General features: G+C 41.0%; 1 protein-coding gene across 3 annotated transcripts in view; it reads left to right on the top strand.

The window, feature by feature from the left end:
- The window catches only part of TBXAS1 (thromboxane A synthase 1), a 274,193-nt gene that overhangs the window by 76,762 nt on the left and 182,428 nt on the right, over positions 1-15,003 (top strand). For 2 of the 3 annotated variants that reach the window (XM_071551088.1, XM_071551087.1), the window contains exon 3: positions 9,244-9,337. The exons of the other annotated variant lie outside the window; for it this stretch is intronic. In XM_071551088.1, the coding sequence (XP_071407189.1) occupies positions 9,244-9,337 (94 nt within the window). The remainder of the gene's footprint in view (positions 1-9,243; positions 9,338-15,003) is intronic. 3 annotated transcript variants of the gene reach the window in all.

Here is a 15,003-nt window from a genome sequence, read left to right as displayed (position 1 = left end):
ACTGGTGACATGTCAGCTCCCAGCAAGAAGTCTAGAATTTTGTTTTAGGAACTCTTCAATTTTGCTGTTTTTTCCTGTTTGAGGAGGTATTAGAGACCCTCTTGCAGGCTGAGCCTCCCAGCTCCATTGTATGAAAGACAACCCACTTCTGTCAGCTCCACCTATAGCTCACTTGGCAAAGGTCTCTGCCATAGTCCTAGGGTCTTTTGATGACCTCTGGGGATGCAAAATGATGCAATGTATTTTTAATGGGCTTTTAGAAAACCTAACAACTTGCACACAAAATTACTTTAAAGACACATTATTGAGGTTGTGAAGTCAGGCCCATACAAGTTAGGAAATGCCAGGACAAAGGCTGTATACTATTAATTCAGACTCTCTGAACACTATGAAATGATCTCTGGTGCTCTGTTCACATCTGTCTCTGGCTGATAGGACCTCTGCCTTATTCACTACACTATATGGATAACTTGTGTACTTCCTTGATGTTAATAAATAAATTGAATTATTTCATGTGCTGTGTAACTGTGAGGTCTGAGCATTTATCCAGAACTGTCTAAAGGGAGGACACTTGTCCCTGCAGTCTGTCACAGCTGCTCATTTGAGACTACAAGAGAGGAAGATGCCTGGAGGTTTGTTCCAGTAGTTCCTCTTGTCCTTCCTTTTAGTACCTGTCATATGTATGCTGACAGGCTGGTCTCAGAAAGGAAGATAGGACTGTGTTACCACCTCACCTTCAGTTAAGGAAGATGTCTCAGGCTCAAAAGCACTGGGAGCTATTGAGCCTCTTGAAGCAGTTTTGTTTTTCCCAAGGTGTTACTCCATGTAAACCTTGTTGCTAGCTGGTTCTTAATAGCACTGAGGGGCTCTGCATGCACTGTTGCTGTTGAGGAATGGGATATGTCTTGGTTTGAGGGGAAAAAGCAAAATGTTTACCCACAAGCGGGGGAGAGGGCCTTTCTCCACAATAATCACGCCACTCTTTATCAAATTTAAGAAAAGGAATTTTAATACAAGAAGGATAACTGTCCCTAACTGCTATAAATATATATATTAGGTGTAGGTATAACTATAAACAGACTAGAGCAAACCACTTCCCCAACACCACAGAGGAAAAAAAACCCAAAACAACAACCCCCCCAAACAACAATCCCCACAAGTTTCCTTTGGGAGAAGAGTTACACTTATGGCAGTATCAGTGTCACAGCCCGGCTGGCAGCAGGGTGAGTTCCCAGATGAACTCTGTGTCTCTTGTCCCAAATGAAGAAAAGAAGCTGAATGTGGGGAACCACTGCGTGTCCTGGAAAGCAGCTGCAAACTTCTCTCTCCCGGGTCGCTGTCCCAGCCGGGACGGGCAGGCCGTGACGGTGCAGGCGGTGGTGAGAGCGGAGCAGAGGCCGGGACCCCAGATGCAGGAACCAGGAGAACAGCCGTGGCGAGGAGAAAAGCAGCGTCTCAGCCAGAAGCCCCAGCGGTAGCCAGCAGAGCAGCTTCCCTCCTTGGCCGCACACACACCGCTCCTGCGTTCCGCCGAGCTAAAAGTGGAAAAATGTCCCCAAAAACAAAAGAGACAACCTGCCCCCACCTAAGCGATCAGCAGTTAACTACTTCTTTCTGTTAACTGCTGGCATGGGCAGTTAGTGGCAGGGGAGAGAATTTACATAATAATCCCAAACTACAACAGGATACAAGACCTGAACTCTAAAACCAGTACTGTGACAGCAACAGACATTGAGTAAGTTGTGTGTTAGACCACAACCACATGGATCAAAATAGGAAAGGCAGCTGAGGTTGGCATGCTGTAGTGGGAATGCAACGTGGCTTTGCCTGCACATCGCTATACTAGACAACATGAGTTCAGCCACCACAGCACTGCATCCCTTTTTTGACCCTAGGAAATAATGATCCTAGTGAGTACCTCCTTTATGTCAATGAAAAGCAAAGAATGATCAGGCTCCCAAGCAGACTTTCCTCCCTCAATTTAAATGTGAAACTGCATCCAGCATCCATACAATAAGTCCTGGTATGTAGGAATGGTTGAAATGCATGCAGAGATTGGTGCCATGTTTTCTGCAAAGGCAGTTGCATCACTGGGATATGAACTCGCGTAACAATTAGGACGGCTAATTAAGTTGAAACTTCATGTCCTTTTAATTAAGCAATTAAGGTGTTAATTTGCAAATTAAGATATGTAATTAGTTAAGTAGGGAGGGAAAAAAGCGTCTTGAAATTTCACTATGGTTTCTGAAAACTGTATTTTTAGCGATACGTCTGTTTTCGTAAACGTCAGTTGTCTGAACTTTGAAGTGAAATAAGAACATTTGCGGCCTTGAGGTGGTACCGTTTTCTTCTGCATGGCTTACAATATCTGTCTGAAAAACGGGCACTTGAGAAAATTAGTCCTTAAGAAAAGAAAGATGTGGTGCCAGTGGCCCTGGGGAGAGAAAGGAAGGCTGGGTCTGTGTTTAAGGCAATGGGGTTGAGACATGAGGGGTGAGCTTAGCTATCAACTCTGACACAGGCTTTCTGCAGACATTGTGTATGGCCTCATGTACACACCAGACTTCAGATCTGCTGTGCACACTCCTCCTGGTGAGGTGACCATGCTTTGTGGTCACATGGGATGGAGCGCCCACCTCCTTTCCCGAGAGTATATGTTGCTGTAAAAGGCAGGTAAATGCCTCCCTGACATCCGATCCCATCACATCTCAGAAGCTCAGCAGGGTCAGCCCCGGATTTGTACTTGGATGGGAGACCTCCTGGGAAATGCTGGGTGCTGTAGGTTCTAGTCCTGAGGACTTCACTGCCACTGTCCAAGCTCGCTCGGCCGTGGCAGATGAACCTCAGGATTTAAACGGTGGGGCCAGTTCTGCGCACGCTGAGCCTCACCTAAAATCTGCTGCGCAGGCAGGAAGGGCACACCCACGTGGGGACAGCCCTTCCCAAATCTTCGTTTGCGAAGCCAAGAGACGCACACACGTTGCTGTAAGGAGGTAACAGCCTCTGCTACTGTTGACCTCTACCGTTCTGTTTAAAGGTGTTGAGACAACAAAGAAGGGCTAAAGCTGTGGATTTATGACTCTTGTTCATTCCCTCTTTATTTGGAAAAGTCACCGCCCAGTGTGAAGAGGTTGCACTCTAAGAGAGGTGATGAAATATTGTCACTGACCTGCTGTACAGACCATCTGTCTCTCCCAGGGCTACTCTGGAAGATGGTGAAGTGTGCTGCTTTTTGTGTGTGGGCTTTTGAATGTAATTGGCCTTGATTCACTGCTAATTTTTTTAAACTTAAAGCAACCCTCAAAACTTTAAATACACTGTGACAACCTGAAGCCTTATTGCAACCAGTCCCTTGAGACTATCCGTTCTCTTAAGATAGTGACACTAAAGAAATTGTTCAGCAGACCAGAACAGTATGAATTAAAAGATGATTGCTAAGAGATAGATGAGGTATAAATTTAACACTGGGCATATAATTTGGCCTTTCCTGCACATTATTCCTGATGTATTAGCAAATATTTCAATGAAATAATATCCTATGGTCATTTAGGTTTTGCAGCTGGAAAACATCTGCCCCTGTGGAGGCAGATGGTGCAAGAGTATGCAATGGCTTTCTTTTTCTTGTGCAATTATGTCAAAATTAAGGCACTATGAGTGCATGCAAGTGATTAAGGCGAGCAAGTGTTACATGGAAGTGCTCATTATCCCAGAAACTGCTTTATAGCCCTACAAATTCATAGTTAAAAAGTGTAGATTTGTTAAGCTTGAAAATTAAATTGCAGTACTCAAATACCCTTATCCCAAACTTACTAAAGTGTGTCTTGAAGATTACCTTTAAGAGGGAAGCAAAATGACACTTGTTGATATTCTGTACCTCTTTTTGCAGGTATAGTAGTAATTCCATACTTTGAGCTTGATATTTTACACAATAAAGCATATTTTCATTCAGGAAAACCCTTTATTTCTGCCAGGGGAACTGCGAGGTAGCAGTAAAGGACAATTGGATAACCTGTGTTGACCAAGGAAGAGGGATTTACTTTCCCATTTTTCTCTCATCTGTTTGGTAAGAGAGTGCTTCAGGATATACCTGTCTTTTGTGGGTGGACAGCTGATTTCATTTTATGGCTTGCTCTGTCTTTTTTTCCATGAATATACTTTCTGGAGGTAATAACCAGAGGTGACTGTATCCTTCTGGAGTGGCATCCACTTTGGCTGCAACACTCACCCACTTCCAGGACCTGGGTTCTCTGGGCTCCTCAGTCAGAATGGGACCAGATAACGATTTTCTATCTTAAATATCCTGAGCATAAAGCAAGAGGAAAGACTTCTGTCATGGCAGCTCTCCAGTGACCCTGCTGCAGTATTTGTAATGCAAAGTTTCCCAGAGAGGGCTGACAGCAGAAAGTCCAACTCTGTAGCCAGCTTGGGGATGATATCAATGTTTTGGTGAGGCTGTTCCCAGGAATGTTTGTGTATATTTTCGTGAGCTGCCTTTGTAATGCTGGGGAGGCTACCATTATTTTGTATATTATCACTACTTTGTGAGCAAAATATGTCCCGATGTTAACTGGAATCTGTTATTGGTATATGTAAGTAGAGGCAAATAGGTAAAAATGCAAGGTGATTATTTCTTGTTTGGCTGGAATGATACCCATTATCTTAGCAAAATAGTTTGTTTATCTTCTCGGTCTTGCAAAATAGCGTATCTCCAGACATCATTTTTTTACCTCAGTGTCCTATTTTAGGGTTTTCAGGTATTAGGTTGTGCATTACTTACATGTAGAGGGAATGACACTCTTTCTCTATTGAGAGAAATTTGGGGTAGTTTCCATAGTTTTTTGAACTGTGTGATGCAGAATTGGAAGCTCTCTAAATGTTTTCTGCTACATAACTTGATGGCACTTATGATAAATTGTGTAATATCTTTTCTTGCAGTACTGATTAGTACTGACCTGGATGGGCAAATGACTACTTCTGTTGATTATATATCTATCTCAACTTGTATTAGTTATCTGTTTCTCCTTATTTTTTTGCATGGTGTTTTGTGGAGAGAGATAACTATTTCAGAGAACTTATATCTGCCATGCTGGTATACAGGAACGTATTTGGCACGTTAATTTTCTTTTAACAGTTGTGTTTAATATATACACAGAGCATCTAGCTCAGAGAGGGCATCTGAATATCTTCAAAGGGTTATTGAATTGTTTATTGATCTGCTTCATTACTGCTGTTCCCTGGTTCCTTTTGATGTCTTGTCGCTTGGTTCAAAATAAAATGCCAAGCTTTTAAATTAATAGTTGTGCAGGAAACCCTACATGTGTAAATATTAGGGTATGTTTCTCCTTTGAATGAGAATGTGCTAGATTGTCCAGTAAATATTGCTGCCATCAGAGTTTTATCTCTTTCACGCTTCTCACTTTACATAAAGACTCCTTCTTCTCTTCCTCTTAAGAAAACGGAAGTGTCTGAGATTTTATCTTTTAGGTTTTGTAACAGTCTAATCTCTTATTCTGCCATTGGAAACTTACAAGTTCCCTGATTAGCAAAAAAAATTTGATTAATTTTCCCTCCTTTCCTTTAATCTTCTCTGCGTGTTTCTCTTACATTTGTTAAATGTACTGCCTAAAAGTTCATGCTGATTTTTTCCCCTTTAATTGATTTATTTAATCAATCACTTTTTGAAGTTTTTTAAACTTCTGGAATAGACAACATTCCATGGTAAGGAGTTCCACACTTAGTATACTTATTTCTTGGAAAAGTCCTTAATTATTAATCCTACGACCTGAATATTAATTTGTGGATTTTATTATTAATTTTTTAATCAGTGGGTAATGATTCTTTATTTTCTAAGCTGTGTAGGATCTTAAATATATTTCTCATAGCCTTCATCAGTTGCTTCTTTTTTCCATGATTAAGATTATAGCCGGTCTGCTTATTCCTTGTACAGAAATTGTTCCATATCTTTGGTCATCTTGGTCCTCTCAGTACCTCTTCTGTTTCTAGATTTTACATTTGGTTAAGCCTTTGTAGTCCATTGGCTGATCTTCTATGTTTAGTGTGTATCACAGCACCAGCAGGAAGTTGCCTGATACGAGATTAATTTTTGTGATAAAATAATGCAGAAGTGTGTTAAGTGGCAGTGAGAAATAAGACTTCCTGCTGGTGATAAGGCAGACTTGGACTTTCATTTAGATGTCCAGACAAATGCCTTTGCCTACAAGGCAACCCTGCCTGTTTGCACATGTCCAGCTTCTAACCCACCTGCCCTTTCCTGCAACAAAACCAAGCCACTCCTTCCTCTCTCCCCAACCCAAAAAAGTGGGAGTGAGCTGAAATATTGCAGAGATGCAGGAGCTGGGGGAAGCTCTAAATATTTAAGGTTGCAAAAAGTAAGCTGTTCCACTAGAAATGGTCAGAGTCAAGGTTACCTATGCTGTGTTAGATCCTCCTTGTGTTGTGCGTGCAGCCCCATCAGTCTTTGGTCACTTGAACGCTGTTTTTTTTTTGTTTTTTTTTTTTTAAACTGCAGGTATTTCAACAGTGCTGTTGAAATAATTGTGAAATCATATGGTAGACTAGATGTATTTGTTGATCAGATTATTTTCTATTTTGTTTTCATATTTCAGTGTGTAGTTTGACTACAGTGCTGCTTTCTCCCATCTCATTGTAAACTGTGGTTCCTTACCTTTTGACAACCTACTTCAAATGCAACTGGATGAAAAGAATGGAGAAAACTGTGTTGGGAGGGGAAAAAGGAAAGCAAATTCTCAGCTGTGTGGAGCTGCCAGTAATGTTCAGAAGCTGACAATGATGAACTGCTCATCTAAGCATAAATAGCCTTCACAGTCTGTGTGTTACTTGCCTTGTGAGACTGGACTCACTGTACTCATTAGTTTTGTTCCTTTTTAAACATTTTGTGATCGCATCATTTACTTTGTCTAGTGTAGCCTCTATTGCAGTCACATTTTGCTGTACATGAAAACCAGGAGTCTACAGTGTCTGGTCTTTAGTGAAATGAGCAGTTAACAGTAGCCCAGCCTGGTGTTTTGTGATCTGCCACGTATTTTACTGTGAAAGCATCAGGATAGAATGGTGCAAAATTGACAGGTTTCCATTGACAGGGATTTTCATCTTTTTCACTGTTTACATACTGAAGATGAGGATTTTGCTATGACACAAAGACACTTTAGGATCAAACAGCAACAGCAGCAAAAATTTCTCTTTGTGGAAAAAAATGTATCATGTAGGTAGTTTTGTCATTTTAAAGTTAAAACATTTCCTTTCCCAAGAGTATTAGCTGAGGAAACCCTCATATTTTTTAAAACAGTTAAGTAGCCAAGAAGTCAATAATATGTATAAAATATGTAATAAATGTTGACTTCTGTGCCTTTATCCACAATACTGTGTCATTTTTGAAAGTGTCCTTGCAGAGACTGAAGACACATAATTTCTTTTGAGAAGGTTTGTGTCTGTGAAGGTTTGTACTTCTCCATTAAAAAAAATGTTGCTATTTAAAAATTATTAAATCTCTATCTTCTGAATATGATTTTTGTAAAATATCTTCACAAAAGAATCCCCATGAAGAGAGTAGGTACTGTGCTGCAGGAAATCTCAGGAAATGGAGGTATCGAAAGCTACTAACTCGATATTTAAGTCTCATTTTGCTTTGCTGACCATGTGAGATCTAATTCTTTTTATTTCATAAATTTGATTTCACAGCACTATTCTTTCCTTTCCCTCTTGCTAGAGGACAGCACCATTTTCTAAAACCAGCTCTTCTCTCCTACCTCCTCACTGAACCCCAAGAATTGTGTGCTGTTTGCCCATTAGGTTAAACCAGAGTATTTCTGCCTGCATCACGTAAGGTCATTTCAAATGAGGCACGTGTTGATTCTTGGAATTGAAGGAGATGTCCGAGTGATGGCAATGCATTAGCACAATCTTTAGAGTCATCAAGGCTGTACAGTGGGATTAAGAGGGAGCCAGCTCACTCGGATCTTAGAGCACTGTTTCTTCTGTGTCTCTCTTAAGTCATTAAGATAACCTGTGGACTCAACAGGCTAAAGCAGTTGGTATTGCAACACCTGCACTATAAGCAGTTCAGTTTTAATTTTGGGTTAGATTTAATTTGCTCCCCAGGTCTAAGCAGCCTCACTGCAGTTGGGATTCAAAGCTGAAGGACTACTTTTTACAGCCCTGATAAGAGATGGAGGATTGGAGCAGAGCTTGGAGTTCAGTTTCCTCTTACAAAAATGTGGTTGCATGTGCCAAAAGTGCACTGGGTGCAGAACCACCATGTGAAAGGGAGAGCTATAAACTACCACTGCTTGGATATAAGATGTTAGTATAGTCTTTATTAATCTTAAAGATCTTTTGCCCAGGTCCTCCTAGTGATTGTGTTCAGCATGACAGTATTCAGTATTATGGTGTCTTTGGGTAATCAAAGCTGCTGCTGTTAGCTCCTGCACTTTCAGATTTCACTAATTGAAGTCCATTGACTTAAATCCATTGTTTGTATTAATAAAGGGGGAGGGAAGGGAAGGGGAAAAAAATGGCTCTGAGGTTGGGTTTTTCTTTTTCCTTTTTTTTCCAGTATTGTCCCTGTCAACATGCTACAGTTTCATGTGAAACAAGGGATGCATGAAGCTTTTCAATCTGGGTTTTGTTTCCCTGTATTTTTTATATTTGTTTAATTTGCTGACTGGCAGCTCTAAAAATCACTTAATCAGTGTATCTGGCCCAAATACTGGGCTTGACTTGTACATACTGACAATGTCTTGGCTCACGGACAACAGAGACTAGTTTGAATTCTTGGTCTGTGATCTGTGTAGATAGATGTGATTGAAGAAGAAAATAAGTCTGAAAATCTGTCTTGTTTCTTTCCCAGCTGTACCACAGAAGTCAAAGCCCAAATGCTTATTTTCATCTTGTTTATAACTTCGTGTACTTTTGGAGAGTCACTTCTGACTTACAAGGTGCTCTGTGGGCAGAGGAGCAGTTCTCTGATTCCACTGCTCAATTTGCAGTCCCTTGGTTCTTTTGCCCTCTCTGAAGCACCAGTGTATTGCTTGTGACCTGAGGTGCTGCTGGGCAATGTCACCTCATTGGCATTTCTGTTTGGCCAATACAGAGAGAAAGCATCTTCTCCGTCCCTGAATGCAGGGAAGTAATCTGAACTCGTTACTGTAGCAAGTCCTGTCATGAAAAGATTTAAAATTAACTTAGTACCTTATTTTTTTTCAGGTACTCCACATCTGCATTCTCCAAACTAAGGAGAGTAGGGATCCGACATCCTCCACCTCTTCCTTTCATTGGAAACCTTCTCTTTTTCCGTGAGGTAGGATATGTTTTTCTATCTATTCAAAGTGATAGGAAGGTAGGAGGAATTGAAGGGAATCCTACACTTCAGTGGTACCATCTCTTTAAGGATGTCCCTCGGAAAGGGGGGCAAGAAAAACAGCTTTTTGAATGAATTGGTAGAAGCAGTTGTGTGCAAGCAACTTTAATTTGAGGGTAAAGGAAACTTGAGGGAAAGAAAATGTGTGAGCTCCTGCAGTTAATTACTTGAGCTTTTTCAAGAAAGTTCATGCCCTCAGTGAAACAAACTTAGTTATGTGAATAGAGGAGATTATGTTAACTAGTCCCAACTGGTTTGTTCTGAGTGGTTTTGGCTCCTACAACCTTTCTGTTTGTTTGTACTTTTGCTGATTGTACACATTTATTTTAAAGCTTTTAATGTTGCTTGCTCCTAAGCAATAACAGGAATTAGGTGTTGCAGAATGCTGTTGCTCTGTGCCCCAAGTACTGGGACTGGAAGGAAGGGGAGGTACTGGAATTCTGCCTCTAGATTTCATTCCCTTATTTTTCTTTTCTGTCTTCTTTCAATAGCCTACTAATGCTGTGTTTTGTGCCTTTCTCAATTTCAGTAATTTTGTTGAAGGTCTGATATCTCAATAATGAGGAGCTGCCATTTATCTGTTTGGATCTTACAGTAAAATCTCTCTAGTGTGCCTCTGTTGTAGTCCAACAACTTTTCAGAAAATCTGGGCCAACTCCAGCTGCTGCCCAGTTTTCTCTTTTAAGTGCATGGTCATCAATATCCATGCTGAGATTTGAATTATTAATGGCCATATATTGCTTCTTACCTTGGTCTTCATGGTGATTGTTCTGTCAATATCTGACTCATTATTTGATAAAAACCTTTTAAATACCGCTTTTACATGTACATCTGATTTCATTTAGAAAATAGCGTAAAAGGTAGACTTAATCCACTCTAGATTAATTTGAACTAGAATTGGCAGAGTGATTTCAACTTCCAAGGGATGCTGGTGGTGTGGAATACAGACCAGCTCACCTTCACTCTGTTTTCAGTGCATCTGGAAAGCTACTCGTTCTGTAGCTCCTTAGTGGTGAAATCCAGTTATCATTAGTCACCTGCTAACACTTGCTGTCAGTAAAGGTGCCTAGAGATGAAATTATTTTGATACATTGGAGATATTCTTGCCCTGTACCTATGTACAAGTGTAAAGTTTTTAGGAACTATGATCCAAAATGATCATATGATTTGTTAGGCAAATTTCATTACTAGAATAAATTAACTTAAAGCAGGCTCATGAAAAAAAGATAAAATTGATTTTAGTAACTGTTAGGAAGGAAAATAAAATAAAGGTAGCCGAGAAATTATATCTTGGTATACCGAGAAATGACAATTCCAGACAGGGTTTTGAAACACAGTCGAGTGATGCAAAGCCACCAACACCGCCAGGCTGCATGTCCAAGGCTGTGACATTTCACCATCCATCTTCCCTACCATCCTATTGCTGCCAGTAGGAAAGGTAGGGATAAGTCCCAGCTCTTTGCAATTTTTCTTTCTTCTCTCATATATTTTGCCATTTTTTCTGGATGTGCGACTGTGGCTGCTTTCTTAGGATAGTGCCCATAGCAACGCGTCAGTAATGGGAGCACTGCTTTTATACTGTGGCTGCTGTCTGAGAGCATTTTCAGGGACGCAAGTGCTCTCACTGCAGTCAGGAGAGGACATCGTCCGCATTCTCTTTCCCAGCAGGGGAGAATCGGGGGTTGCCCATCACCTTCCTGAAAATAGGGATAGTTTTAGGGGCCTTAGCTGCAAGGGGCACAACTGTGCACGAGCAGTGGCTTGTTTGGGCTGGATTTAATTTATTTTATTTTATAGGAAGTAGCAAAAGGTTGATCTGTTCTGTTGCTACATCTGTAATGTGAAGAAGTTCTGGTACTTCCATGTTTATGCAACCATGTCTTTCCACTGAACTAGTTTTTTAGAGACTATCCCTTTTAAATAGGCCAACTCTTTTTTAGTATTGCTAATGTTGTGCAGGGAAAACACTCCCACTAAGTCATCAGACTACTGCATTTCAACCCATGAACGTTTATTTCAAAGGAATTAATGAATAGTGACTAAGAGGAATGAATTGATATGTGCCTATGTGAGAATCTGCATATGTGTAATTCTTACATTTCCAATGTTAAATTTTGTCTGCAAAATAACACATGTTGAAAAGTCCTGGACACCAGTGAGATCTAGAAGAGAAAGGGAAAACAAAAGACTGCAACCTATACAGTGTTGCAGTCCAAAAAGTGTCCTCATTTCATGGTTTCAGGCTTTTCTCCCAGAAAATGATTGCTAGAAACTTAATGAAAAAAAATAAAGCAAGGAGAGGGAGTTCCTTTGACACAACAGAGTAAATCTAGGACATGGGAATTTAAGAAAAAAACATTAAATATCAAAAGCTCTCCACAAAATTGTGGGAGTAAGCAGTATTTTTCAATTTGTAATGGCATAAATTCAAGGATTTGCTTGTCTTCTCCTTTACTTGGGTGTAAATCACTTCTACTGAAATAAATGGAGTTTCCTATTTTGCTCCAGTGTACATGTGAACAGAAGTTCAGGCCTTATCCTTTTTTTATCTTTTTTCAGTTGTTCTTCTTCAAATGTGCCTGAAAACAAGTAAACAATACAAGCAGAATTTGAGTAGCAGTTCTAGGTTGTGGGGCATTTAATAAACTTTCAAAGCTATTTTAAACATGAAAGCATTTTGTCCATGAAATTTTTTTTCCTAAGAATTATTTTAGACATCTCTTGAACAGTATATTTGCTTGGAGTAAAATAAGAGTTGCCATTAATACAATGTCTCAGAGAGGAAGAGGAAGTGTGTAAAGTTAAGGGGCTAAGGGAAATGCAACAGCCAAGACCTATCTCCATCACAGAAAAGCAAACTTTAAGAGCTGACCTGGGGAAAACAAAGTTATTTTACTGTAAGTCACCCCTTCTCTCTCAAGTACAATAAAGGGAGATAATCGCACTCTGAAACTAAAACATATCCAAGTTAATCGGCTTATCTCAACAATGAGAAGATAGGAAATTATTGCAGTTCTGCAGCTGGGAAATTATCTGAGTCCAAGATATTAGATTAAAAATTCTTCCATTGCATGAGAACAGTTTGTGGTGGGCAAGTCTGATGTAATAGTAAATATGATTAGGCTGTTTAAAAAAGGCAGCATGTTCAATTTTTTTCAATAACTGAGCAGTCTTGCAGCTGACAGACTGCTGCTTTGTTACAGACTCCTGATTATTCCCCCACCTTCCACGTATTGCATCTTTCCTACAGGTCTAGAAAAACATGAGGATTGTTTGTGATAGCCCTGTAATGGGAGATGCAAGGGTATACACAGCATGGATTTTCACACATGGATCTGCATGGCCTTCAGAGCAGCAATTTGCAGAAAAACTAAACCAAAAATTCCTATCACTTCCCAGGCTAATGGTTTTAGGGCAAATGCTCTGAAACCAAGAAGGCACACGTGCTGCATCACCCTTTCTCCTGAAGACCCGTGTCAAACACTTGACCTGTTGCTAGGGCTGTGCTGTGCTTTTCTCTCTCTCTCCTAAAAAGACAGCTGTACTGTTTTTAAATGTCACAGGCTCTGACATTTGCATGGCCGTGGTCGCCTGGTCCTGTACCTGTGCGTGCTGCTTCCTACCCAGCCTTCTGCAGAGCTGTGCTGTGCTGCAGCAACCTCGGGGCTGGCCCCTCCGGTGTTTTGGGGTGGTGGTACATGCATGGGTGGCTGCCTTGTTGTGGTCCTTGGTAGGTGGAATGTGCAGCAGTGCCCAGCATACAGTTGGATGATGTGCTTTGGGTCCTTGTCATGGCATGATCATGTGTTGCTTTCCTCCTGTTACTCCTAGCAAGCTCCAGTGACGCTTTTGACTGTCTGTGTACTTGCATCCCTGCCTTGCATGTTAATGAAAGGCATCGCTCTCTTTAGCCCCTCTCTGCTTGGACAGGATACTCTTTGTTTACTCTGTTTATTTCTGTCTGGCCTATTTGAAGGTCCTGGGCTACCCCAGAGCGGCCCATTTCTGCTGAATGGCAGTGGGGGCTGTGTGGGTGCTTTGTCTTGTTTTCAGTTTGGGATCTGGCTGGGCTATGTTGTTTTATGGATATGGGTGGGAGTGGAGAAAGTGGGGAGTGTAGGGAGGAAGCAGAGAGCAAATATTTTTATTTCCCCCTGCTATGCATCTGCCAAAAGCATTCTTTGAGATGCATGTAAAGAAAAATAAAAGGCAGAGTCTTTGCAGGAATGAAATTAACCCCATGTCTAATTTTCAGCCTAGAAAGCAGTGTCTGGGTGCTTAGAGAGGCTGCAGTGTTTACTGTTCTGAAATTTAATGACACAGCATGTAAACCTAAACAAGGTCAGAGAGAGGCAAATGGTGAGGGGAGCAAAAACGGGGAAAGGGGGAAGGGAGGAAAAGGACCTCTCAGGCTGTGGACCCGGATTGAATTACAAGAATAATATGGTTTATATTGACAGTGAAAGCCTGCATACGGCTTTGTGTTGTTTTGGCAGGCAAAAGAGAAGAATGGGATAGGAAGTGTGTATTTTTCAACTTGATAGCTATCTGTGGGGAACCAGAAAGGGTGGCTGTAATACCACCAACATACCTGTCCTTATCTCCTCAAGTTGTGTGTGGGCATCTTCTGTGGGCTGCTGACTGCCTGAACACACCTCACAGGTGCTCCAGGTCTTCTCTTATGTGTGGGAACATCCCCATCCTAGACTGGGATGCTTGTACCCGCATGTGGTGCAGATCTAAACCTAGTCAAGTCACGGTCTGCAACATGATAGAAAACCTGGAGTTTATGTCTGTATTTCTACATCTCTAAAACCAGTCTCCCTTCCCTTCAAAAATGTGTATTTTCCTAATTTTGTGCTGCCTCCTTTGATCAGATGTTAGCATTGTCAGGTAACCTGACAAAGTCAGCGCATTATCTGTTTGTGGGAACCTAATGCAGGCAATCAAGACATCACAATTGGCTGTCTCCCTCTTGACTAAATGCTACTTGCACCCTTCTGCAAGAGCAGGACTTCAGTTTCTCAGAAGACCATTGGGTAGAGTTATGCTGTGGCTTACCCCAGCTTCTCCCTGCCACACAGCAGTTGGGTTAAGAGAATGAAGATAATGTATAGTGGCAATGTAGTAGCATACAAGTAGACCCAGTGTAGTCACTTAAACTGGAATTTTCCTTGGACTTCAGAAGAAGTATGGACCTTGAAGAGCAGCACAATAGTGGTATAGTTGAATAAGAGGACAGTAAGTGTTGTAGTAAACTCAATGGGCTTTTACACGTGGACTTAAAAAAGCAGGACTGTTTTTTAGTCATGATTGTCTTCTCCTCAGTGTTTGTAGTCACATCAGTGTGGCGCTGGCCTGAAGAGAATGGGGTTGGACTAAATAAAATCTTTTAGCCCTTTAAATTAAGAAAGAAAGCAATAGACTCAGGGCTGCAATGAATAAGAGCAACTCTGTTATTTTACATGAAGTTGTAACTTGCTCACGTTACCTGTCAATTTGGAGTTTAGTAGCTTCATATGATTTCTTATTGCAATGAAGAGAAATCCACATACAGAAAGCCAGTTCTTCCATGTCATCAAGACCAGTATGTATGATAATGGCCA

Source organism: Pithys albifrons, chromosome 3, assembly GCF_047495875.1.
Source record: "Pithys albifrons albifrons isolate INPA30051 chromosome 3, PitAlb_v1, whole genome shotgun sequence".
Lineage (NCBI taxonomy): Eukaryota > Metazoa > Chordata > Aves > Passeriformes > Thamnophilidae > Pithys > Pithys albifrons.
This window is presented reverse-complemented; position numbering and strand designations above follow the sequence as displayed.